Source organism: Macaca mulatta, chromosome 7 (assembly GCF_049350105.2).
Source record: "Macaca mulatta isolate MMU2019108-1 chromosome 7, T2T-MMU8v2.0, whole genome shotgun sequence".
Classification (NCBI taxonomy): Eukaryota; Metazoa; Chordata; class Mammalia; order Primates; family Cercopithecidae; genus Macaca; species Macaca mulatta.
The window spans coordinates 148,132,016-148,156,240 of record NC_133412.1 but is presented as its reverse complement, the minus strand read 5'-3'; the positions used below and the strand labels follow the sequence as shown (position 1 = coordinate 148,156,240).

The window sequence follows — 24,225 nt, the reverse complement described above, 5'->3', positions numbered from 1 at the left end:
TTAAAAAAAAAGTTTTTAAATTAACTGGGCATGGTAACACACATCTGTAGTCCCAGTTATTCTGGAGGCTGAGGCGGGAGGATCCCTTGAGCCCAGGAGTTGGAGGCTGCATTGAGCTGTGATCACACCAATGCACTGCAGCCTGGGAGAGAGAGCAAGACCTTGTCTCTAAAAATTTAAATTTAAATTTAGAAAATTAAAAAAAAAGGGTGGAGCAGAACTACTAGCACAGCTGCTCTGGACTGGATGTGAGCAAGAACAAACTTTGATTCAATCCATGGAAATGTTAGAGTCTCCTTGGTCTCTGCCACTGAGCCTACCCTAGGCTAATTCATCTCACAACCCAGGAAGCTGGGTTTAGAAGGGTATGGTCCCCAATTTAGTGACGAAGGACTGAGGTGCACTTGTGGGAACCACAGACTTCACCCAAAGTGTGGAGTTCACTCAGGAAAGAGTATCCCCAGCCATCGGTATCCCCCCACTCCATTAACATAAACTTAGAGAGACCCTCCGTATCATATCCCTAGCACCTAGAACAGTGCCTGGAGCATAGTAGGGCTCAGGCAACACTTGCCAAATGAAAAAACAAATTAATGAATACAGGCTGGGTGCGTCTGGCCAACATGACAAAAACCCGTCTCTACTAAAAATACAGAAATTAGCCAGGCATGGTGGTGTACACCTGGAATCCCAGCTACTTGGGAGGCTGAGGCATAAGAATTGCTTGAACCCATGAGGCAGATGTTGCAGTGAGCCAAGATTGCACCATTGTCCACCAGCCTAGGCAACAGAGCAAGACTCTGCCTCAGAAAAAAAAAATACAAACTCATACACAAAAGACACATCCCATGCATATGTGCTAGAAACACTCAGTTATAGATAAGCATATATAACGAAGATACTTAAGCACATGCACACACAGTTGTGCACAATACACACCTGTGCCCACATACACAAATCCATACCCAAACTAAAGACACACACAAACACATGCATATGTACACAAAGATGTTATGGGCAACATATACAATACAGATATGCACAAACACACACCTACTCACCTGCATACACATGCACAGTTACCTTCCACAATGACCCCGGGCCCAGGAAGGGGTTTGTCTACCCCAAGAACCCCAGCTTGTTTGAAGCTCATCAGAATATTCCTTGCAGACCCCACTTAGCTGGCTGGTGACTGGCCTCCACCTCCTGAACCTCCAGGCTTAGGGCCGGCCAGGCAGGCAGGCTGCATCTCTGGCAGCCCCTCGTGGGTGGGCAGGCAGGCAGGCAGCAGACACAGAGGTCACTGGGGTGAGAGCTGGGGCTGCCCTGGCCTCCCTGCTCCTGGCTGGAATGTAAGCTGTAGGGGCCACTTCCCAGGCCTCCCTCCTCCCCCACAGCCACCCACCAGCCCCAGGCCCAGCCCAACTCGTGACTCCCAATCCTGCCAGGTTCCTGCAGCTTGGGAGCTGGACACAGAAGGCAGTGAGAGGGGTGGTGGTAAAGAAAGATCCAGAACCAAGGGAGGGCACACACAAACGCACAGAGAGAGGCACGGTCTTCACCCACAGAGACAGATATACACAGGCAGGCATGCAGACTCACAGTCCCATTGAAAGATACACATTCAGCCACTTCCAAACACACCCAGACACACAGTGGATACGTACAAATCACACAAGAATACAGAGATATAGAGACCTGACCCCCACAGACAAATACAGAGTCGTATTTGGATGTACAGTAGTCACACGCACTCAGACCACACAGAGGCTCGGACACACAGCACACGTGGATATTCACAGACCCGCAAATGCCCGTGCACATGTGCAGATACACGCGGACCCCCGCGCAGCGAACAGTTCCTCCTCGACCAGGGACCAGGAGGAGATGCCTGGGTGAGGCCACAGGGAGGGTCTGAGAAGACTGTTTCCCAAGGAGGCAGCAGGCCTGATCCTCCAGTCAGGTGCCCTGAGGGGTTTCCTGTGGGCCGCCCACTGTGTCCATGCCTGGCTAGGAGGATGATGGGTCGGGTGAGAGACGGTTCTGGAGTCACGTAGGGCTTGGGTTTTGTCTCTGCCAGTTTCTCGGACACACAGATGCGCGCACACACACAACACACACACACACACACACTTTCCAAGAATGCCTATGTCCATTCGACATACGCAGGCAGGGGTGCTCTCGGAGCCTCGGTTTCTTCATCTATAAAACGGGGCTAGGAATCCCTTGGCCCCCGAGGTGTGTGGGCATGGCTGCCTTCCCAGGGATCCGGGACGGCCCTTCCTGCAGAGGCCGCTAGGACATAAGCCTTGACGGCTGACGCTGGGCTCCACACCTGGATGGTCCCATCCCAGGTGACGGCCCCGAGAGCCGAAGCGGGGCTGTGGGCTCTGCGGGCGGGCGCGGCGTGGCCCGGGGAGCTGCGGGCTGGGCTCGTCGAGGCGTGCGCATTTGCCGAGCGCCCCTCGCAAGCACTGCGGGCTCCGGCGCTGCGGGCTGGCCGGGCGCTGCGGGAACTCGGCTCGGGAACCTCTTCTGCTGTGGGCGGGGCAGGCCCGGAGCCCCGCCCCAGCTCAGCCCCTGAAACCCAGGCGCGGGCCGGCTGCAGTCCCAGAAGGGAGCTGCTGTCTGCGGAAGAAACTGCATCTTCGGACGGCCGCCCAGCTGCGGGAGGACCTGGGGTGGCACTGGGCGCCCGACGGACCCTCCCTGGGACCCGCCTGCCCCTCGGCGCCCCGCCCCGCCGGACCGCTCCCGGTCGGGCTCCCCAGCCATAGCCTTACCTGCGGGCTCCTGACTCCCCACGGCTTCCAGAAGATGCTCGAACCACCGGCCGGGGCCTCGGGGCAGCAGTGAGGGGGGCGTCCAGCCGCCCACTCAGCTCTTCTGCTCCTGTGCCAGGGGCTCCCCGGGGGATGAGCATGGTGGTTTTCCTTCGGAGCCCCCTGGCTCGGGACGTCTGAGAAGATGCCGGCCATGAGGCTGTTCCCTTGCTTCCTGCAGCTCCTGGCTGGGCTGGCGCTGCCTGCTGTGCCCCCCCAGGTAAGAGCTACCCCCACCTAGCCCGGCTCCCCTGACCTCCCTATCCCAGCACTGGAAGCAGGGGACTCTGAAATCACAGACTCGCTCCAGGGAGCAGCAAATCCAAGGATGTCCACATACTTCCTAAAGGCCAGGCTGGACTTCTTTCGTTTGGGAAGAGACCTCAGGCTGGCTGTCCCCCAGGTCCTGGGGGCTGTCTTAGTGGGGGCAGGGAAGCCACAGGGAGGGAGGGAGGGAGGTTTCCTGTCTGGCCTCTGGAGCCCTGGTGGCTTTGCTAAAAGCATCTGTCCACTAATCCCAGGCGGGTCCCTGGCCTTGTGGTCAGGGTCGAGGCCCCATGGCCAACCAGGCGTCCCCAGGACCTCTGACCTGGCCTGGTGGGGGTGGTGGAGGAGCCAGCTGAAGAGGATGATGGTGGGAAGGCTGGGCCCTGCCCCCACCAGGGCTCAGGACTGAGCCGTGGGCTCCTGGGTGGGCTGGGGATGAGACAAGGGGTCTCGCTGTGCCTTTTCTCCTGGGTGGGTGGCCGGAGGTCCTGAGTGCAGGGCCTGGGGAAGTGAGCAGGGCCCTTTTCCCAGGAGCCGGGTGAGTCTGGCTGGGAGCCAGCTTGGGCAGTGAAATCCTGACAAAGCCAATGAGCTCCCTTCCCACTGTGTTGTCCCACTGCCCTGGGAGTCCCCAGCCCCAGCCCAAGAGTAGGAGTGGGCTGGGCAGTCCCTGAGGAGCCCGAGCAGCCCAGCCACCCGCCTGCCTGCTGCAGGGCTGGCCAGAGGTGTAACGTTACCGGCTGCACCAGCTCATGGCGCCACCCGCTCCAACCCCTCCGCTCCCACCAGCTGATCACCTCCCCCTGGGCTCTGGCACCCAGCCAAGGCGGGCTGTACAGGGCCCGGCAGGGTTGAACTGGGGGGGCTGGGTAGAAGGGAGACCCACAGGATTGGAAGATCTTTGGGACGCAGCAGGCCAAGGGTCTCCAAGAGCTTCTAGCCTCCCATCCTTTTCCAAATGAGGAAAACTGAGGCCAGAGAGGGGTGGGACCTAACCTATCTAGGGTCCGGTGAGTTTTTAGTTGTGCTCAGGCTGCTCTGAGACAGGGCAGAGCCTGTGCAGCAAGTGGGAAGGAATCCAGAGGGGCCCCTACCTTCCTGCCATCACACTTGGCCCAAGAGTGCAGAGCCCCAAGGTGTCCCAGGCTCATCTCTGTACCTTTCTGTCCACAGCAGTGGGCCTTGTCTCCTGGGAACGGCTCGTCAGAGGTGGAAGGTAAGCTGGCCAGGCTGGGGGTTTGCATGATCCCCAAGCCCCTCTCTTCCTTTCTCCCAAGCCCAGGCGTGGCATAAAGTGTGGGTACAGGTTGATAAAAGTTGGGGAGAGCCTATGAGCTAGATATCCTAGCTGATGACTTTGGCAGGGCCTAAGAGATCCCCTCATGGTGACCCAGAGACTAGAGAGGTGTGGGCTGGGGTCATCAGCACACAGAGAGTGGGACTGGGGCCAGTATAGCCAGGGTTCATTGAGCTGGCTCAGAGCCCTTCCCCAGCATGATTTAAGCGTATGGATGGGGTCTTGGAGGACAGAGTGGGGAGTGAGTGCCAGGGGCCAGAATGGGGGTCTGGGAGCTGGATGCAGTGTGCAGTCAAGAGGATCAGGAATGGGTGAGGGGCCCTCCCCAGCAGCCCAGCCCTAGTGGAACTGCCTGGATCTGACCATGCCTTTCCATTGATTATAAACAGACAGAACATGAATTGTGCCCTCCCTGGCCCCTCTACTCCCCACCCTGGTTGCCTCAAGAGGGAATCTTCAAAGGGCAACGAGACGTTTGCCAAAGAGACATACGTGCAGGATGCCAGGCCCCCTACCTCGCTCCTCCCTCCCTGCCTCTCCAAGACGTGCAGAGCGGCCACACGCCACCGCTGAGGCTTCCCCTGCGCCATGGGAGAGGGGGCATGTAGGAACATGCACACGCACACGCGTGATAGCCATCTGCATGCTGGGAACACCCTCTGCTGGCCTTGCCTGCCTGGCAGCCCGCCTCTCCCGGGCCTGGTCATACTCTGACACCTGAGGCTCAGGCCCTAGACCCCTGAGCAGGTAGAGGAGGCAGCTGCCCTTGACTTCATGGATGCCTCCCTTGCTGTGCCTCTGGAACCAGCACAACATTATGCTCCTTGGGATTTGGGGAAGGACCCATCCCCTACCTCCACACTATCCCCTTTTTGGTGCTTTTAGTGTAGGTCAGGCCACAGCTACCAAAGATGCCTTAGCCTCAGTTTCCTCATCTGTAAAATGGGAGCCTTAGGCTATGTGATGTCTATGGTTTCTTCTTTTTCCGAGATTGAAAAAGGGACCTGTTCTCTAACTCCAGGGAGGAGAAATGGGTGTACATATCACCCAGGATTCGAGGTGAGGAGGCCTGGAAGTGTAGGTTCGTTAGGTCAGCTCTCCTGTCACACTTATCAATCAGGGAGTGTGCAATCTGACCAGGAGAAGTACAATGAGCTTTGCACTCCAGCTCTCCAAATCTGAAAATGTCATCCCACCTATTAACACCAGAGCAAGAGGCAGCATGGCCAGCCATGGGCGTTGATTTTTACTATTACTATTCACAGGAACAGTGTTAGGCATTTTCTGTCATTCTGTTTTGACCACAGGCTGTGAAGTAGGAAGGCGATGTACTCCATTTTTACAGATGCAGGACCTGAGGCTCAGAGAGGCCCTGGGGGTCGCCCCAAGCCTCAGGCACTCCTCATGGATCTGGCAGAACCGAGTGCTCCCAATAGCTCCGTGGCTGATCAGGCATGAGCAGGGTGTCCCTTGTGGCAGGCTGTCTGTGTGCTCTGCCAGTGACCATGGAGAGGACACCTGTGGGCTTGGGCTGGTGGCCAGTGGCTCTGCCCAGCCCTGTGGCTCGTCCCCAGTGCCCTCCACAGAAACTTGCTCTCAGGATTAAGCATTTCTCTTCTGGAGTCTCCCCCATCCCAGGTGGTGGCAGGCAGGTGGGAGGCTCACTCTCAGGGCTGGCGAGAGAGCTGAGGGCCCACTCATGGCCTCAGGAGCAGCCCTGGGGACCACCCAGCTCTGGCAGTGCCTGAGGGGGCCACAGCTTCCCGTTGCTCTCACCCCCACCCCCTCCCGGAGCAGGTCTGGGGCCAGCGGAAGTGCTCTCAGGGACAGCTGAGCAGAGCTCTTTCCTGAGGGACATGGCCCACATCTGGGAGTGGTCACTGCACACTCCCTCAGCCTGGCCCCTCACCCAGCCCCTTTTGTTTCTCCCACACGCCCATACGGGGGCCTTCAGGGATGAATTGCCCTCTTTCCTGGTGGCTGCCAGGTAAACCAGGCTCCAGCCCACCTCCTTCTCAGCCCTCCCGCAACATGGTTCGGCCACGGGGCCAGGAAATTGGCAGATTCCAGGGTTTCAGGGACCCGGAGTCTGCATGGTGGGATGTGGGGTGAGGAAAGGAAATCCCTTCTGCCGCTGCCCAGGCCCAGCCAGTTCTGCCAAAGGTGGCCATGGCCCCGCAGCCCAGCTGGGTAGGCGTCTGTTTGCAGGATGGGAGGGGGCTGGGGTGCCCCTTCTCTGCTGCTGTCCCCTCGCTGATGACTGGTTCCAAGGCAGGAACCTGAATCTTCCGTGTTGTTTTGGCAGTTCGTTATTCCTCTGCTGTTATTTATGTTTTCCATAAAGGTGGAGATTAAACGTTCAGAGTCACGTAGTGCTCATGAAGATTTTAAACTAAACACACAGCTCAAGGAGCTGGTGATAGGGAGGTGCTCTCTGACCCTGGACTGCAAAGGCAGGCTTCCCTGCACTGTGGGCACCTTTGGGGAGAGAGGCCTTGTTTCCCACTGGGTTCCGGGGCAGTACCAGGGGCATGGAGTGGTAGAGTCAGGGGAGGCCTATGGATTCCCCCCACCGCCAGCCCCTAGCCCAGCCCTAGTGCCCTCTAAGCAGAGCAGGGTAGAGTGGAGCAGCAAACAAGCAGATAACACTGTTTATTGCCTCTATGACTGCCTAGCCAGCTCCACATGGACACACCGCCTCTGGGTATTTTCCACCAGTTTGCAGCCTTTCCCGAGGGCCTCTGCTAGGACTGAAGTTTATTTTTCTTCTGAGATTACCAGGAGGCGCATGTCCTCATAGGCTCAGTGGAATGGACTTTGGCCCCTTCTGCCTCCTAGGCAGAGGCCTGGAAGAAATGAGGGGTTGCTGGGAGAGGCCATTATTCCATGGCAGAGGCTGCAGGGCCCCGGTGAGCCAGCTCCTGATTCTTTCCAACTAGCTGATGATGACCATCAGATGCAGAGCAGGATGACCCAGACCCGGGGGCATTTCTCTGTCCATGGTCTCCGGGCTGGGCTGGGTTGCAGGCACTGATTCACAGGTGGTTGGTCAGAAAGGGAAAGACCTTAGCAACCATTTATTCCCAACCTTCTTTTTTCCCACCTGAGGAAACTGATCTACCCAGAAAGGTTAACTGATCTCCCCAAGGTCACACAGCCAGTGTGGGGCTGGGACTGGAAGCCAGGTGTCTGACTCTGGCCACTCTCTGTGAGCCTCTATTTGGGGCCTGGTTCCAGGCCTTCACCCAAAAGAGCGGCATCTTTTGAGGGATTCCAGATCAGCCCTCAAAAGATCCCATCACGATCACCAGGACATCATGGGGGTCAGGGATGTCCCGGACGATCCTCGGTGAACTATCATCTAATCAACCAGGAATGACTTAGCCTGTGTTTACGGGTACATCCATCTCTGCCCTCATAGAGCCTCGGGTTGGTTGTAAAGGAGATAAGAGCCACCAGTGACAGAGATAAGACAACCCCTTGGGGCCAGGCCGTGCTCAAGGGAGGCTCATCTGTGCACACCAGAATTGCTGGGGAAGGCTTCAAAGAGGAGGTGGGGAGGCAGGCCTTGGAAAATGGCGAGTGGGCTTTATTTATTTGGATAGAAATGAGAGGAGGGGGAAGAAGAGCAGCTGTAGGGGCTGCAGAGTGCACAAGCCCAGAGCTGCGAGTGAATGCGGTGCTGCCGTGACTCACTGTGAGTGCTGGTTGGACTCAATGGAGAGGAGGGTCGGGCCACATTGCTGGATGTGGTCTTGGTTGCCAGGCAGAGGAGCTGGCACAGAGTGGAGCAGGAAATGAGGGAGCCGTGGAAGGTGTTTGAGCAGAGGAGTAAGGGAAGGCCAACCCTCCCTGCGTGACTCCAGAAATGACTGTTTTCTGCAAGTTCTCCGAGGTGGAGGAAGCACCGGTCGGGCTTGAGAAAGATCCAGAGGGCCTGGGCAGCTGCGGAGGCTACAATCCGCAAAGCTCCAGGGAGCCAAGGCAGATGTGGGTGCCTGAGTTGAGGACAGAGCAAAGCTTGGGGCCCTGAGAGATTCTGTTCCACGGGGATTTCCATCCAGCAGATGAGCTAAGGGGCCCACAGGCATTTCGGAGGGATCACATTAGGAATTGAGAGTTGAGGGAGCTCGGAAGGGGCTGGGGGCTGAACCTGGAAGACCAGCGGGGCCTTGGGAGCCAGGTTTAGGGCTTCGAGGGGCAGGTCTCTGCTGGCCTGACCCAGCCCCCTTGCCTCCTCGCAGTGGTGCCCTTCCAGGAAGTGTGGGGCCGCAGCTACTGCCGGGCGCTGGAGAGGCTGGTGGACATCGTGTCCGAGTACCCCAGCGAGGTGGAGCACATGTTCAGCCCATCGTGTGTCTCCCTGCTGCGCTGCACCGGCTGCTGTGGCGATGAGAACCTGCACTGTGTGCCGGTGGAGACGGTCAATGTCACCATGCAGGTAGGTCCACACCCGGCCCAGGGGGCCACCGAATCTGCCCACTAGAAGGGACCTGGAGAGGGAAGAAGATAGGCCCAGGTCCCAGGACTGCAGCCTGATTCCCAGGCCGGTGCTTCTACTACCCCAGCCCAGGGCCCTTCCTTCCTGAGCCCCCCGATGGCTCTGAGCCCACTCACCTCCACCCCCACCAGTTTTCTCAGCCTCATGCTGAGCCCTATCCCAAGACTCAGGGTGTCTAGTTAAAGCTGGAAAGAAATCTGCTTGTATTAAAGTCCCTGTTGACACCAGGAGCATTTGGTGCCTTTTCAAGCAAGTGCAGCTTACGTGTCACACACGCAGTGGTTTATTGAGCACTTAGTAATGCCAAGCACTGTCCTAGGCGTGCCACAAGTGGTACATCATTCAGTCCTTCAAGGCTGGTGTCATTCCCATTTCACAGATGGGGAACTCGAGGTTCAGAGATGTTATTTCACTTGTTCAGCAGGTAAAAGAGTCAAGATCTGAACACGGGTCTCTGACTCCAGAACATGGCCCCCTTCATGCACTATTGCTGTGCTAGTGCCCCCTGGGTAAGGAGGGACAGCGGCCTCCCTCAGGTCCCCACGCAGCTGAGAGAGCCATTTGCCTCACGCTGAGAGTGGAGTGAGGGCCTGTAGTCCACAGGCTACAGGAAACAGAATCGGGTTCTCCTTACAAGGAGAGAGAGAAGAGTACGGGAAACTCATGGACCACTCCCCAATCCAGGCATCAACTCTTTCTTCCTTCAGCTCCTAAAGATCCGCTCTGGGGACCGGCCCTCCTACGTGGAGCTGACGTTCTCTCAGCACGTGCGTTGCGAGTGCCGGTAGGTCTCCGGGGTGGGGCGGGTAGCAGGGAAAGGCCCCCGTGCTCTTGGCACCCTCAGCAAAGATGGGTCCCAGGGCAGAGGCAAAGGCTGCCCCATCCCCGCCGCCGGCTGTACCTTTTTCCAGGCTGAGGGAGACCAAGAGGGCAGGACCAGGCAGGGGTGGCTGCCATTCATTTTGTCCCCCGACCAGCCAGTTTTGCCGAGGGAGCTGGTCCCAGCAGCTGGGGTACAGCTGTTGACATACTGCAAGGGAAGAGAGAGCGTGGGTCCCTCCCAGCCTCGCTGGGGTTTGGTGCGTGTCGTTCCCCTTCTCTGGGACGGGAGGCAGCTGCCACGGGCCTCTGAAAGAGGTCCCTGGAGGCGAAGACATTGCAAGTCTGAACTTAGTTCTGGGCCAAGCTGCATGCCCACAGGAGGGGGCAAACCGGGCTGAGAAGCAGCAAGAAGGACAAGCTCGGGTAGGAGAAAGGGGACAGAAGAAGGGTGACACTGTGGCTTCCCTGATGATACAGCACCCCGCTACGGCCCCTCCCAATCCGCAGAGCCTCTGACCAGCACCAGTCTTGCTGCCTGTGCCGGGGGCACTTGGAACATTGGTTAGCAGGAGCAACAGGCCTGGCACTGCCAACGAGGTTCAGGGAAGAGAAAAATGGGCTGAGCTGTTGCTCCTGGTACCACTGGGCCATGGATGAAGGCACCAGACTAGAAGTCCAGAGCCCTAGCCAGGGGCAGGAGGAGGGAAGACTACCACTTGTTGTGTACCCATTTTGTGCCTAGCCCTGCAGGAGGCACTTGATTGTTTCTCATTTAGTCACATACATTTATTGAGCACCTACTGCATGCCGGGCATTGTCCTAGATGGGATGCAGTGGTGGGCAAGGTCCCTGCTCTCATAACAACCCTGGGAGGTAGATCCTATTGTCATCCCCGTTTTATAGATGAGAAAATCAAGGCTCAATACAGTTTCATGATTTATCACAGCTAGTGAGTGTGGGAGGAGGGATTCTGAGCCCTGACCTAAATCCTAAGCCTTCATGCTACCTCTCATGGCCGTGACCACTTTTCTAGTAGCCCCTAGGCTTAGCCTAGCCTCCTGGGCAGGGCTATCGCTGCCCCTTTTGTTGGAGTGTTGGAGGCCCTGCCTCAACTTGTTTCCACCCGTCCCTCCAAGCCAGAGCTTATCCATATAATAGCTCGGTAATGAACCCTCCTGGGTGCAATGCTAGCTGGTGACCCAGAGTCACCTTCTACATCCCCTTTACCCTGACAGCCCCTCTTTTGGGGCAGGCAGATGAAGAGACTGAGGTTCCAAGAGTGTCTCTCACTTGCCCAATATGGAGAGGTACAACCAGACAGTCCCAAGAGGCCCTGGTACCTTGCCGAGGCTCCCAAGGGAGGAATCAGCCGAGGGTAGCATGTCCTGGCCCCAAAGCTGACGGCTACCATGCTGGCCCATGTCTCCACCCACTGTTCCCAGGAAAGACTGAGGCCCTGTCCCCTGCCAGGAGCCAGGCAACAGGGACACCTTTCTTCTGGCTTCTGGGCCAACAGCCATAGCCCTGGGAGGCAGAGCCCAGACATGCCTGGTGACCTCAGGACTGATGCCCCCTCCCTTCCTCCCACCCCGCCGCTCACTCCCCATGTTGTTCCGGGTGGAGTGGGGGCTGTGCCCTGACAGGCAACCAGTCCACTGCCCGGCCATCGTGTCCTGTCCCTGAGGAAATTCCCAGAGTGCACCCTGGAAGGAAGGGAAAAAAGCAGACAAAGAAAGTGAGAAAGAAAAAGCAGCAGAGAACAGACAGAAACGACCCCACATTTGATGCCAAGAGGCTGAGAAGTGCAGAAGCGGGTGGCAGGGGTCCCCAGGAGGTTGATTTGTCCCTCTTGCTGTGAGGTCACCGGAGCCTGGAGTGGGAGCGAAGCCCCGGGCTCTGGCCACCTCTCCCTTGCCAGCTCCATGCTACCCCCTAGTGGCCTCAGTGTCAGCTGCAGGACCAGGACTTGGGATGTCAGAGGGGACCTATCTGGGCGGCAGGGAGCCCCACTTATTGCTTTCCTGACGGTCCTCTGCCCCTCTCTCTGTCTGTTTCCCTAGGCCTCTGCGGGAGAAGATGAAGCCAGAAAGGTAAGTGGTTTGGCTGGGGCTCGGGGCTATTCTCGGGCCTGCCAGCCTCTGTCCTAGCATGGGGGTCCCCAGCCACCTTGTCCTGACGCTTGGCTTATTGCAGGAGGAGACCCAAGGGCAGGGGGAAGAGGAGGAGAGAGAAGCAGAGGCCCACAGACTGCCACCTGTGAGTGCGCGGGGTCCCAGGGATGGCAAGGAGGCTGGGCCCGAGGGGAGCCCCGCCCTGCCGCCAGGGTTAGGCTGGGGAGCGGGAGAGGCAGGACTGAGGCCAGTCTTGGGGGCAGGACAGGGAGCCTCACCTCCTCAAGACTCTAGGGCCCAGGAAGCATCAGTGGACCTTGGTTTTTGTCCCGGCTTAGCCCTAGGTTTCCACTGACCTTGGACAAATCATTTCACCTTCGTGAGCCTAGCTTTTCTCTGTGTAGAATGAGGGGCAGGAGGTCCAGCAAACATTTAGTCACTCTACAAACATTTACTGAGCACTTCCTGTGTGTCAGGTACATCTGTGAGCAAACAAACAGGATTCCTGCACTAGGGAAACTAGAATTTCCCTTTTAGTGATGAGAAGTCTGTCATCAGCTGAGATGTTATCTGGGGCGACTTCCTAGTAGCCCTGGGGAACATGCGCCCCTCGCCACTGGCTCCCGGGAGCATTGCTGCTTCGGGTCCCCTTGCTGCTTCTAACCCACTTCATACCTGGTGGGCAGCAGAATGGAGCCCAGGCCTGAGTGTGGCTGGGAGAGAAGGATGAGAGAAGGGAAAACCCAAATCTGTGACAGTAAATAGAAAAAATAAAATATTTCATATGCACAGTCCATCAGTCACATGGGGGCTGTCCTTTAGGGGCTAAGCCTCCCCCACGCACATGCCTCCAGGAAGTTATTTCGTGCTATGGAGTGGAGTTGACCCAAGTCCTGACCCCATGAGCCCCACTCCATGAAGACAGGGATCCTGGGGAATGTGCCCCCCTAGGGTTTATGCTCTCCTCTCTTTTCTGGGCTCACGCAGCAATTTGGGGAACAAGCTGGCAGTGAAGTCCATCCAGGTCCGCGTTACCAGCCGGCACCCCGAGGCAGAAAGTGTCCCATGGCTCCAATTCCCAAGGCAGCAGTCTTCAGACATTTCACTAGAGAATCTCCTGAAAGAATTTCAAAAGTGGCCAGGCGCGGTGGCTCACGCCTGTAATCCCAGCACGTTGGGAGGCCAAGGTAGGTGGATCACTTGAGGTCAGGAGTTTGAGACCAGCCTGACCAACATGGTGAAACCCCATCTCTACTAAAACTACAAAATTAGCTGGGCGTGTTGGTGCACGTCTGTAATCTCAGCTACTTGGGAGGCTGAGGCAGGAGAATCGCTTGAACCCAGGAGGCGGAGGTTGCAGTGAGCCGAGATCATGCCACTGCACTCCAGGCTGGGTGACAGAGCGAGACTCCATCTCAAAAAAAAAGAATTCCAAAAGCTCATGTGCTCCCTTGCCCATTTTTAAGTTGACATTGAACATTTTCATCAGAATTATAAGTCAAGCCAGGCTCAGTAGCTCATGCCTGTAATTCCAGCAGTTTGGGAGGCTGAGGCAAGTGGATTGCTTGAGGCCAGGAGTTCAAGACCAGCCTGGGCAACATGGTGAAACCTTGTCTCTACAAAAAAATACAAAAACTAGATGGACATGGTGCCATGTGCCTGTAGTCCCAACTACTCAGGAGGCTGAGGTGGGAGGATCACCTGAGCCTGGGAGGTCAAGGCTGCAGTGAGCTGGGATCGATCCACTGCACTTCACCCTAGTGACACAGCAAGAACCTGTCTCAAAAAAAAAAAAAAGTATAAGTCATTACAAAGGATACACTTTCTGGCATATTATAAATATCAATATTTTAATACAAAGCTATTCTATAACACTCTCCAGGTGTATCCTATTAAATACGCCATTTTAATGTTATACTTACCATCATCTACTTTTAAGAAAATGAATAAGCAAAAAAAAAAAAAATACACGAACACCTCCTTTCGTAACCCTTTGTATATTTACATTGTTTCTTTTTTCCTGGAACTTGTATTTCCATTTCACTCCCCACCCCCTAGAATTTCAGCCTAGTGTAATAGTACTTTTAATTTTCAGAAGGCTTTTATTGATTACCTTGTCATATTTATCTGCCACAAAAAAAGATATATGAGTTTGAATTATTTTAAATTTCCTGTGAGCATAAACCTAAATTAAATTTTCTCCTGAAATAAATTATCAAAATAATTCTTAGCAGCACCATTTGGTCAAAACAGCACAAATATGTCCTGTTTTAATAAATGTTCAACGTAAAAATACCATCAATTTGATTGGGAATGCATCTCAATGAGATGGATGTGGCTACCTCGTTTCAATTAGTAAATGAATCCATTAATGAATGTTATTTCCTGCCAGACTGAGACAGACTTCTGCATTAATTTAATTCCTGTTTATCATTTTTTTATTGATGAGAAGGTTGAGAAACCATGTTCACATAAATAAGTAAATGAGACTAGATGTCACTCAAGTACTTGAACTCCTTCCAAGTTATTTGCCAGAAATCTCAAGGTGCTCTGCTAAGAACAGATTACTTCTCATGATATCCTGGCTGACAATTTGGTTAAGCTGTTCTTCAGTTTTGTTGAAAGCCTTGGTTACCCAGTCATTAGCCATATTTTCTTTCTCAAGACCTACACTAATATCTCAAATTGTTCTTTTTTTCATGTCCCCAGAATACTTTTACCTGGCAGCAAAGCACTTTATAAGGATTTAGAATGAGCAAGATGTGTTGTGGCTAGAGAAGCAGATCTCAGCCACTGTCTCACAAAAATAATTTTAAGGCAATGCAGACCTGGAGGCTGAAAATGGATTTCTTTAAATCCATTGGTACTCAGTCCTTACGTGCGTCTAGTGGTACCCGGTCCCCTGTTTGGAGACTGCTGTCTTAGGGTAATCAGAGGCATGATTGCATGGAGTATGATTAGGTTCACATGTGGCTCTGTCACCAACTGGCCATGTGACCACAGGCAAGCTTCTTTACCTCTCTGGGCCTCAGTTTCCTAATCTTCACAAGAATAATCAGGGTGCCTTCCTCATGGAAGGTTGTTGAGGGTTAAGAAGACAGTGCTTGGCACAGGGCTGGGCACCTGGGTAAGTGCTTGGTAAAGGGTAGCTCCCAGCTTCTCCTCAGCTTGGGGCAAGCAGGAACTCAGGAGTGCTGGGCCCTCCCCATGCTCCCTGCCCAAGCTCCTCCTCTGGCCCTGCCCCTCCTCCATAGGAGGAGACTGCGCCCTCCACAGCATGCTGATACCCGCCCCATCTGTGCTTGGTCTCTGGCAGGTGCGGCGATGCTGTTCCCCGGAGGTAACCAGCCCCTTGGAGGAGAGAGACCCCGCATCCCCGGCTCGTGTATTTATTACCGTCACACTCTCAGTGACTCCTGCTGGTACCTGCCCTCTATTTATTAGCCAACTGTTTCCCTGCTGAATGCCTCGCTCCCTCCAAGACGAGGGGCAGGGAGGGACAGGACCGTCAGGAATTCAGTGCCTTCAACAACGTGAGAGAAAGAGAGAAGCCAGCCACAGACCCTTGGGAGCTTCTGCTTCGGAAGAAGCAAGACGCGTGGCCTCGCGAGGGGCAAGCTAGGCCCCAGAGGCCCTGGAGGTCTCCAGGGGCCTGGAGAAGGAAAGAAGGGGGCCCTGCTGCCTGTTCTTGGGCCTCAGGCTCTGCACAGACAAGCAGCCCTTGCTTTCGGAGCTCCTGTCCAAAGTAGGGATGAGGAGCCTGCTGGGGGTGCCACGGCCTGGCTGGTGGGAAGGCCAGCAGTGGGCGGAGGGGATGCAGCCACTTCCCTCTCTTCTTCTGAAGATCAGAACGTTCAGCTCTGGAGAACAGTGGTTGTCTGGGGACTTTTGCCACTCCTTGTGCCCCGTGATCTCCCCTCACACTTTGCCATCTGCTTGTGCTGGGACATTGTTCTTTCCGGCCAAGGTTCCACCACCCTGTCCCCTCTAAGAGACACATGCAGAGTGGGCCCCGGGCTGGACAAAGAGCTGCCTGGATGAGAAACAGCTCAGTCAGTGGGGATGAAGTCACCAGGGGAGGAGCCTGTGTGTCCCAGCTGAAGGCAGTGGCAGGGGAGCAGGTTCTCCGAGGGCCCTGGCACCCCCACAAGCTGTCCCTGCAGGGCCATCTGACTGCCAAGCCAGATTCTCTTGAATAAAGTATTCTAGTGTGGAAACGCTGATCTAGGGGGTGTGTCTGCTGGGGCAGTGAGCGTCAGCCGGAAACGGAAGCCACACAGACCCAGGGATGGGGGTGTAACAGGAACAGCACAGCACCTTCTCTGAGCCTCAGTTTCCTTATCTCAAAAGCCTCGCTCAGGCGACGAGAGGGCATGTCACAGCTCACGACAACATGTTAGCTTGCTCCTTCCTTCCTCCTTTTGATAGCTGAGGACACTTAGGCCCAAGAAGGTGAAATGGCTGATGGAGAGTTGAGACTGAAGTGGGGTTCAGAGGCCTGGCTTTGTTTGTAACTCACCGAGTGGCACTGGGCTTCCCTCTGCCTTCACGTTTCATCTCTGACCTGAGGGGCCTAACTGGATGGCTCTTCTGGCTTTGACACGTTTCTATTGAGTCCCAGTCTCAAGTCTTAGTGGCCCTGGGTGGTCACTGGAGACTGTTCCTGTGGAGGCCACTTCAAGGCTGCCCCCGAGGTCACCTAGCCTGCTCCTACAGCACCCTGGGGTCACCCCTCCCCTAACGAGGAGCTCCCAAGATGTAGTTTTGGTTCCAAAGTTGAGGAGAGGGTGGTCCCAGCCATTTTTTAACAGCATCAAGAGCACAATCTCCTCCTCCTCTCCCAGGTCTTAGGGCTGCCCCAGCCCAGTGCTGCAAGGGCTCCCGAACTCCTTTGGCCCTCCTGAGAGGCATCCTGGGCTGGGTCTCAGGGCACTGAACAGCAGCCCCTACAGCCTGCTTGGGCTGCCCGACAGACACAGGGACCAGCAGATGCTGCCTGGATTTAAATAAATCTTCTTTTTTTTTTTTTTATTTTATTCATTTTTTTTTTTTTTTGAGGCAGAGTCTCCTTCTATCGCTCAGGCTGGAGTGCAGTGCCACAATCTCAGCTCACTGCAACCTCCACCTCCCAGGTTCAAGTGATTCTCCTGCCTCAGCCTTCTGAGTAGCTGGGATTATAGGCATGTACTACCATTCCCAGCTACTTTTTTGTATTTTTAGTAAAGACAGGGTTTCACCATGTTGACCAAGCTGGTCTTGAACTCCTGACCTCAAGTGATCCGCCTGCCTCAGCCTCTCAAAGTGCTAGGATGACAGGCATGAGCCACCATGCCAGGCCTATTTTTTTTAATCCAAACCACTTACTATCAAACTCCCCTCTGCTTCTGACCTGCAAGGGGTGTGTGTGTGTATGTGTGTGTGTGTATTGTGTGTGTGTGTGTGTGTATGTAGTGTGTAGGTGTGTGTGTGTGTGTTTGATCTTATATGTTGTTATATGTACTGGGGGAAGAGAAGTTCCCCCATTCTCTCCTCAGCCTCACTTCCTCATCTGAGGCTGCTGAGGAGAAACCCACAGGGACCCAGGGGGACAGGGGCCTGCCTGGGGCTTGGAGGGGAGCTGGGATGTCCAGCAGAGTGGGGTGGCCCTGCTGAGGCAGCTGTCCTTGGTGCCCTCTTCACCAAGGCCTGGGAACCCTGCAGGACACGCTGGTCAGAATGCGCTTCTGGCTGTGGTCATAGACGGGTGTGAGTCAGCCCCAAGAGACATACTTCGCCAAAGAAATGCACTTCCTCTCCTCTCCTCTCTTTGGCTGCAGCTGTTCTAAGCTATTGCCTTTGACCTACTGTGAACTGAGAAGAGCACCTATCCCCTCCCACTGGCCAGGCCTCTAGCTCAGCCCTGAGGACCCCAACCCAGGCCTGGTAGCATCTTCAAGGCTTTTGACTCCATGAGGTCACCCATGTAGCGGGCAGCCTCCCAACCCAGGCCAGTGACCCCTGTAGAGAGCAAGACAGAAACCAGAAAAGCTCCTGGAAACCTGAAGCAAAACTCCACATCCGCGGGCAGGAGCCTCGCAGCAGGAACGGGTAGGAAGGAGCCAGCTGGCCCACTTGGCTGTATTGGCAGCCATTCCAGCCATTTAGGTCCTAGAGGGATTTGCTTGTCATCTGTTTGTGGAGCACCCTCTATGTCCTAGACACTGACTAGGCATTGAGGATCCAGTGGGGACAGACACACAGGACCCTACTCTCGTGGACCACACATGCAAGGGGAGAGACAGTCCATGTTCTAGTGCCAGAGGGTACTGGGTGGGCCTTTTCTGCTCCTCAAATTGGTGGCCGGACTCAGAGCTAAGGAAAAAGGGCCTTGAGTACCCCATATTCTAAAACAAAGGAACCATTTGGGACTAGGCACATTTGCCTACAGGATTTATTAAGAGATGGTTAAAGTAATTCTGCCATGCCCCCAGATCTCCAAGCGCCCCTTTCCTCAGTCTCCGTAAGCAGAAGACTGGGAAAGGGGAAGGAAGAGAGAGGGAGATGGGGGTCACTGGAATCCTGGGGTGCTGGCTCCCTCCCCTCCTCTCCCTGGATCTGGATTTGCTGTTGAGATCAGCCCGCACGCTGTCTGGACAGGGAGGCTGGCGGAGGGCAAGATGGAAGAGTCAGAGACGGACAGGGCAGGGACTCCTTGGGGCACCCAGCAGTCATTGCCCATGGGTCAGGTGGACATGGCGGAAGGTGAATGTCCTTGAGCTGTCTTGTCCAGGTCTTCCCAAGAGGGAGGCCTGCAGCTGTGCACACCCACAGTGGGTAGGCTGTGGGGTGGAGGTTGGGGCAGTAGCTGAGTGGTGGGGTGAGAGATAAAGAGCAATAGAGCAGAAGGGACCTCTCATATCAGGGAGCAGTGGTGCGGGGTGGCCCTGTGGTGAACCCACAAGAGAGTTAGCATCTGAACACCATCATGTCAGGAACATTCATAGCCAGAGAAGAAATGGCCACAGCTGACAGGGACTTTCCTAAAAGCTCTCCCTCCCCATCTGTGTGAAAGAAGAGAAAAGGGGAGAGAAAAGGAGGAGGAGGAGAGAGGAGTGGTGGTACAGGGGCAAACTACACCCCTCCCCACTTCCCTGGGCCAAATCCAGACCCTACCTGGGGAAGGGAAAGGGTTAGTCTTGGTTAGAGGGACCAGCCTAGATGGGGCTGGGCCTTTAATAAGCTAAAGCAACAGGAACACGAGAAGATCTGCCCAAGATACTGTTACGGGACAGAAAAAGGAGAACCAACATAGTTCATCCAGAAGCAATGATGGAAGGGGGAAAAAAACTTGCTCGATAAGCAAGTCACCCATATAAACAAATACATTAATAAGAAAATGTCTTGCTGCCAAAATGTGTTCTCTCATATTAGAGATGCTCTTGGATTATTTTACATTTTTCCTCTTAAGAGGTGAAGTCTCTTCCTTCTCTTTGAATCTGAATCGGCCTGGGTCTGCTTTGATCAGTAGACTATAGCAGAAGAGACCCTATACTTGTTTCAAGTCTGGCTTTCAAGAGGACTGGCAGCTTCTGCCTTGGTCTGTTGGAGCCCTACGCTATCATGTAAGAAGTCCAACTACCCTGAGGTCACCATGTTGGAAGGAAGCTCAAGCTGGTCATATAGAGATGTGGAAGAAGAGAGAGAGAGCAAGCGAGAGAGAGAGACTCAGCCAACCCCAAGCTATTCCAACTCCCAGTCATTACAGTTATCTTACAGAGCAAAGACAAGCTGTATCCACTGTGCCATTTGATTTCCTTGACGCACAGAATCATGAAATACTGTAATAACAAATTGTTTTGAGGTAGTTTGTTGTGCAGCGATAAGAAACCAGAACAGAAAATAAGGAAAGGTGAATGCAGGGGCCTTTGAAAACAGTATGCTGAGAACAGATAGGGCTCAAGGACAGTATCTCCAACTGAACTTTTAATGAACTCCCGTAGGCGCCAAAAAGGCGGGTAGATAAGAAAGAATATAGAAACAAGGTACTGAATAGAAGGTTACATGTGGGAAAAGAAAGTTTGTTTTGCATTGCATTCTTTCTGCTGACGTGAGGTTTATGGAGTATAAATAAAGTGAGGCGGAGGCTCTGAGTGCGGCCGCCATGTTCTCTGTGTGTCTTTGTCTTTGTGTGTGTTCTTTCATTCTCCACCACCCCCGGTGCGGCCCCCAACAGGTGAAGAGAGAGCATTGGGGGGAAGGTACTCCAGGTCAGGAGGTTGTGGATGGTATATCTGTAGAGATGACATTGATGGTAAAATTTGAAGGACAAGAAGGAGTTGATCATGTGAAGATCAGGGATAAGAGCACTCCAGAGGGCACAGCTGGTGGAAAGTGCTGGAAGGAACCCCAATGTGACTGGAGCATGATGGGCAGGGAGCAGGGATATGGGATGTGATGTTGGAAGTAACCAGGGGCCAGACCATAAAGGGCTTTTGCAAGTCAGGGTAAGGAGTTCAAATGTTGTTATAATGTGAGATAAACCACTGCAGAGTTTCAAACAGGGGAATTAAATGACATTAGGTACACTTTTTTCTTTTTGAGACAGGGTCCCACTCTGTCACCCATGCTGGAGTGCAGTGGCACAATCTCTGCTCACTGCAGCCTCCACCTGCTGGGTTCAAGCAATTCTCATGCCTCAGCCTCCTGAGTAGCTGGGACTAAAGGTGCACACCACCACATCCGGCTAATTTTTGTATTATTAGTAGAGACGGGGTTTTGCCATGTTGGCCAGGCTGGTCTCGAACTCCTGACCTCAAGTGATTTGCCCATCTCAGCCTCCCAAAGTATTGGGATTACAGGTATGAGCCACCACACCCAGTTATTTAGGTACATTTTTGAACAATCACTCTGCCCATTATGTGGAAAATGGTCTCTAAGAGTGCAAAACTCAGAGTACAAATACCACTTCAAAGGCTGTGGAGAAGCCAGGCAACCAATTATGGTGGTTTGGTCTAGGGAGAAGTAATGAGGATAGAGAGAAGTAGATTGTTTGGTCTTAATTATGCATGTGGGCTGGTAACCCTGATCATTTATTCACTCATGAGCATTTTTTGACTCTACAAGGCCTGGGTATTTTGTAGAAAACACATGTATGACAGGGGAAAGTATATTAGCATGCAAAAGTCTTCTCTACCTACTAAAGAAAATTCTATTCTGCAATAAATAAGGAGAATAAGGAGAGAGATCATAGCTGGAGAGGCTAAGTTGGTCTACCTCAGAGCTAGGAAAGAGAAAGGCCTTGGGGCTGGGACTAGAGAAGGAGTTTGGGGTTTTGCTGTGGAGTCTATATAAGACAGTTTGGGGAGTGGAAGAAGGGCTTTGAGGATGCGCTGTCATGCTCCCTAACATTGCAGGCCCGAATGTTCTTTGAGATATGCCCACTCAGTGAGACACTAGGCAGAGACTGAACCCAGGGGAGCGCCTCAATTAGCTAGGGTTACACAGAGAGAAATAAGACATTGTAGCTGACCTTAAAAAGTTCGTCAGCAGAATCGGATATACACGGGTGATTAGAATAGAAGGAAAGCAGGCCATGTAGTTAAATGAATGCAGCTGAAGCGCTGCTAAAGACACCTGAGACGACCTGCAGCTGGGGAAAATCAGAACTGGCTTTGCAAAGCTGGTGGCATTTAAGCTGTGACTTGAAGAGTAGGCAAGATTTGGGTCTGGGAAGATGACTGGGGAAGCCATTCTAGGTGGAGGCAACCCGTTAGCAAAGACCCCAGAGCTGGCAAAACCCCAACCTGTACAGGGACTCTCCCACGGTTCAGTTTGGCTGATGCTTAAGGCAGGCGAAGCAGAGGGTGACGGCTAAGGCTGGGAGGCAGGCTGGGCCCCAGGTGCCATGCTGGGGAGTTAGGGCTGTGCTAGGCTGCAAGAGGCATATTTTTTAAACAATGATGTGGCCGGGCACAGTGGCTCACGCCTGTAATCTCAACACTTTGGGAGGCCAAAGCAAGAGGATTGCTTTGGCAATTGAGGTCTTTACAAAAAAATTTAAAATTTTGGCTGAGCATGGTGGCTCACACCTGTAATCCCAGCACTTTGGGAGGCCGAGGCAGGTGAATCGATTGAGCCCCGGAGTTTTAGACCAGCCTGGGGAACATGGTGAAATTCCTTCTCTACAAGAAATACAAAAATTAGCTAGGCGTGGTGGCACAGGCCTGTAGTCCCAGCTACTCAGGAGGCTGAGGCTGGAGAATCTCTTGAGCCTGGGAGGTGGAGGTTGCACTGAGCTGAGATCGCACCACTACACTCTGGTTTGGGTGACAGAGTGAGACTCCATCTTAATATAAAAAAAAAAAAATTAGCCAGGTATGGTGGTGCACACTTGTGGTCCCAGCTGCTTGGGAGACTGAGGCAGGAGGATTGCTTTGATCCCAGGAATTTGAGGCTGCAGAGAGCTATGATCATGCCACTGCACTCCAGCCTGGGCAACAGAGTAAGACCCTGTCTCTCAAAAAAAAAAAAAAAAAAGAAATTAAACAATAATGTGATATGATCATGGAATTTAGGGTTGAAAGAAAATTTACAAATAATCCATTTCCACCTCCTTATCTTACAAATGAAGGAGCTGAGGCCCAGGCTGGTCCAAAGTCATGTAAGTTAAGTGAGTCAGAATTTTAAAATGTACCATAAGTGACTGGGGTGGAATTGAATCCGAAGCCTGTGCTCACTGCCCATCACCACCTCACCTCCTCCTGAGGATGGAGGGCGAGAAGGGGAGTTGGGGCGGTAGGGAAGTGAGCTGGGTCCGGTCCCAGTCTGAGAGGCAGGCCAGACCATCTGCGGGTGGATTGGGTGGGTCAGCAGAAGAGGCCCCTCTGAAAACTCTGGTGGGAACTCGAGGCTCCAGACAGGGCGGTGACAGGCCAGAGCCTTGGTGTGGAAAGATGGCCGTCTGTCAGCACCAGATCCCAGCAGCTGTTTCCCTAAAGAAGCCGGACCCTTCCTTTTCCTGAGGGAAGCCTGGGGCTCTCCTTCCCCCGACCTTGGCTGTGACTGAGGCTGAGGATGCCCCACCTCAGAGGCTCCACCTCAGAGGCTCCAGGCCAAAAAGATGGTTCTTTTCTAGTCCCTGAGGTAACCTTGTGACCTTGGAAACCCTCAGGCAGGCAGGTCAGGCCGGGAGGAAGTTGAGGGCTCCCTCGCAGAGGTGGGTTCCCCGAGAGGTGTCGCCTGGGTGGCGGGAGAGAGTGCTGCCATTCTAGTAACCTCCCTGCACTGCTCTCTGCAAGATTGTTCCACTCCCTGTCCTCAGTGGCCTCTCCACTGCCACCCCGAGCCCTCGGTCTTCCCCTTCTCCTCTCTTCTCTGAGGCCCTGCCCCCGCATGCCCAGCCTGGGCCACCCAGGAGTCACCACGTGGGCCACAGCGCTGGATGTTTCCAGACATGGGCCACCTAACGCCCACAGCGGGGGGCCTGAGGCTTAGGCTGGAACAGCGATCTCCTCCCTCCTCCTCTCCCTTTCAAAGCCCTCTGCCACAAGCCTCTCCCGGGGCCTGCGAAGCCCTCTCACTTGCCAGACACGCTGGAAGGAAGTCCTGCGAGGGTGAGAAATCTGCCCGAGGAATTCCAGCGTCTGGGAGGAGGTGGCGGCTGACAGCTGGCCACGGCTGCCGGCTGCTGTGCAGAGAAGCCAAAGTTGACATCTTGGGTTCACAAGTGGTGCCAGGCACATCAAGGTCCGACCCAGGGGTCATGCAGGTCCCCAAGTCAGAACCTGGGGTGCACCCTGGAGCTGTCGCTCCTGGATTAGCTGGAAATACAGCTTCTCTCCAGACATGGGGGAGGAAAAGGAGGTCACAGGACTTTCCTCACATCCAAACCCAGGAGGCTCTGGGTGCCTGTGGGATCCTTCCTAGGAACCAGCGCTGGCCAGTCAAGATGAGCTCCAGCAGCGGAGGAGACACACGGGCTGCTTTACTGAGACCTTCCTCTTTGTGTGTGTGTAGAGCTGACCTCCCCTTCTTCCCCCTAGAATGAAACATGCCCACCCTCTTAGGAAAAGACTAATTGGTATGTGGCTGTGATACCAAGTGACTCTTAGAACCAATTATAAACCTGGTTGATATGGCCACGTGTTTCAGTAACTGTGCTGCTGAAACCATGCACTCAGTCAGGACTAGCCCCACGCTTCTGAAAATAACCAGTCGGCAACAGCCGCGTGCCAATGACCGTGCCGAAGATCAACCAGCACACGTTGACCCATCCTTGAACCCCACACTTCCCAAACCTATATGGGATCAATCCTCTGCTTTGCTCAGAGATGCTGTGCCTTGCAAGTACAGCTGTCCCTTGCTTAAGCATGCAATAAATTCAGCCTCTTGTTTCAGATAATGAGTGGTGACACCTTTCTTCAATAC

At 54.2% G+C, this 24,225-nt stretch overlaps 1 protein-coding gene, 1 long non-coding RNA gene and 1 pseudogene across 5 annotated transcripts; 2 read left to right on the top strand and 1 right to left on the bottom strand.

The window, feature by feature from the left end:
• The first annotated feature begins 2,324 nt into the window (after positions 1–2,324).
• Positions 2,325–2,963, top strand: LOC144330370 (uncharacterized; annotated as a pseudogene).
• PGF (placental growth factor) lies at positions 2,464–16,037 on the top strand. 4 transcript variants are annotated; one of them, XM_077941486.1, is made up of 7 exons: positions 2,464–3,042; positions 4,266–4,305; positions 8,631–8,827; positions 9,595–9,671; positions 11,770–11,799; positions 11,903–11,965; positions 15,137–16,037. In XM_077941486.1, the coding sequence occupies exons 1-7, from the start codon at positions 2,968–2,970 to the stop codon at positions 15,162–15,164; spliced, it is 510 nt and encodes a 169-aa protein (XP_077797612.1). In that variant the 5' UTR covers positions 2,464–2,967; the 3' UTR covers positions 15,165–16,037. The 4 variants fall into 4 exon arrangements, with proteins under 4 accessions (XP_077797612.1, XP_001095897.1, XP_001096010.1 ...); XM_001096010.5 differs by having other exon boundaries at positions 2,558–3,042; positions 4,263–4,305; XM_001095897.5 differs by lacking the exon at positions 11,903–11,965 and having other exon boundaries at positions 4,263–4,305.
• Positions 12,252–23,884, bottom strand: LOC144330371 (uncharacterized). Its single transcript, XR_013396460.1, has 2 exons — positions 23,383–23,884; positions 12,252–13,596 (listed from the first exon to the last, which is right to left on the bottom strand). It is a non-coding gene; the product is annotated as an uncharacterized LOC144330371 (long non-coding RNA).
• Between the last annotated feature and the right edge of the window lie 341 nt (positions 23,885–24,225).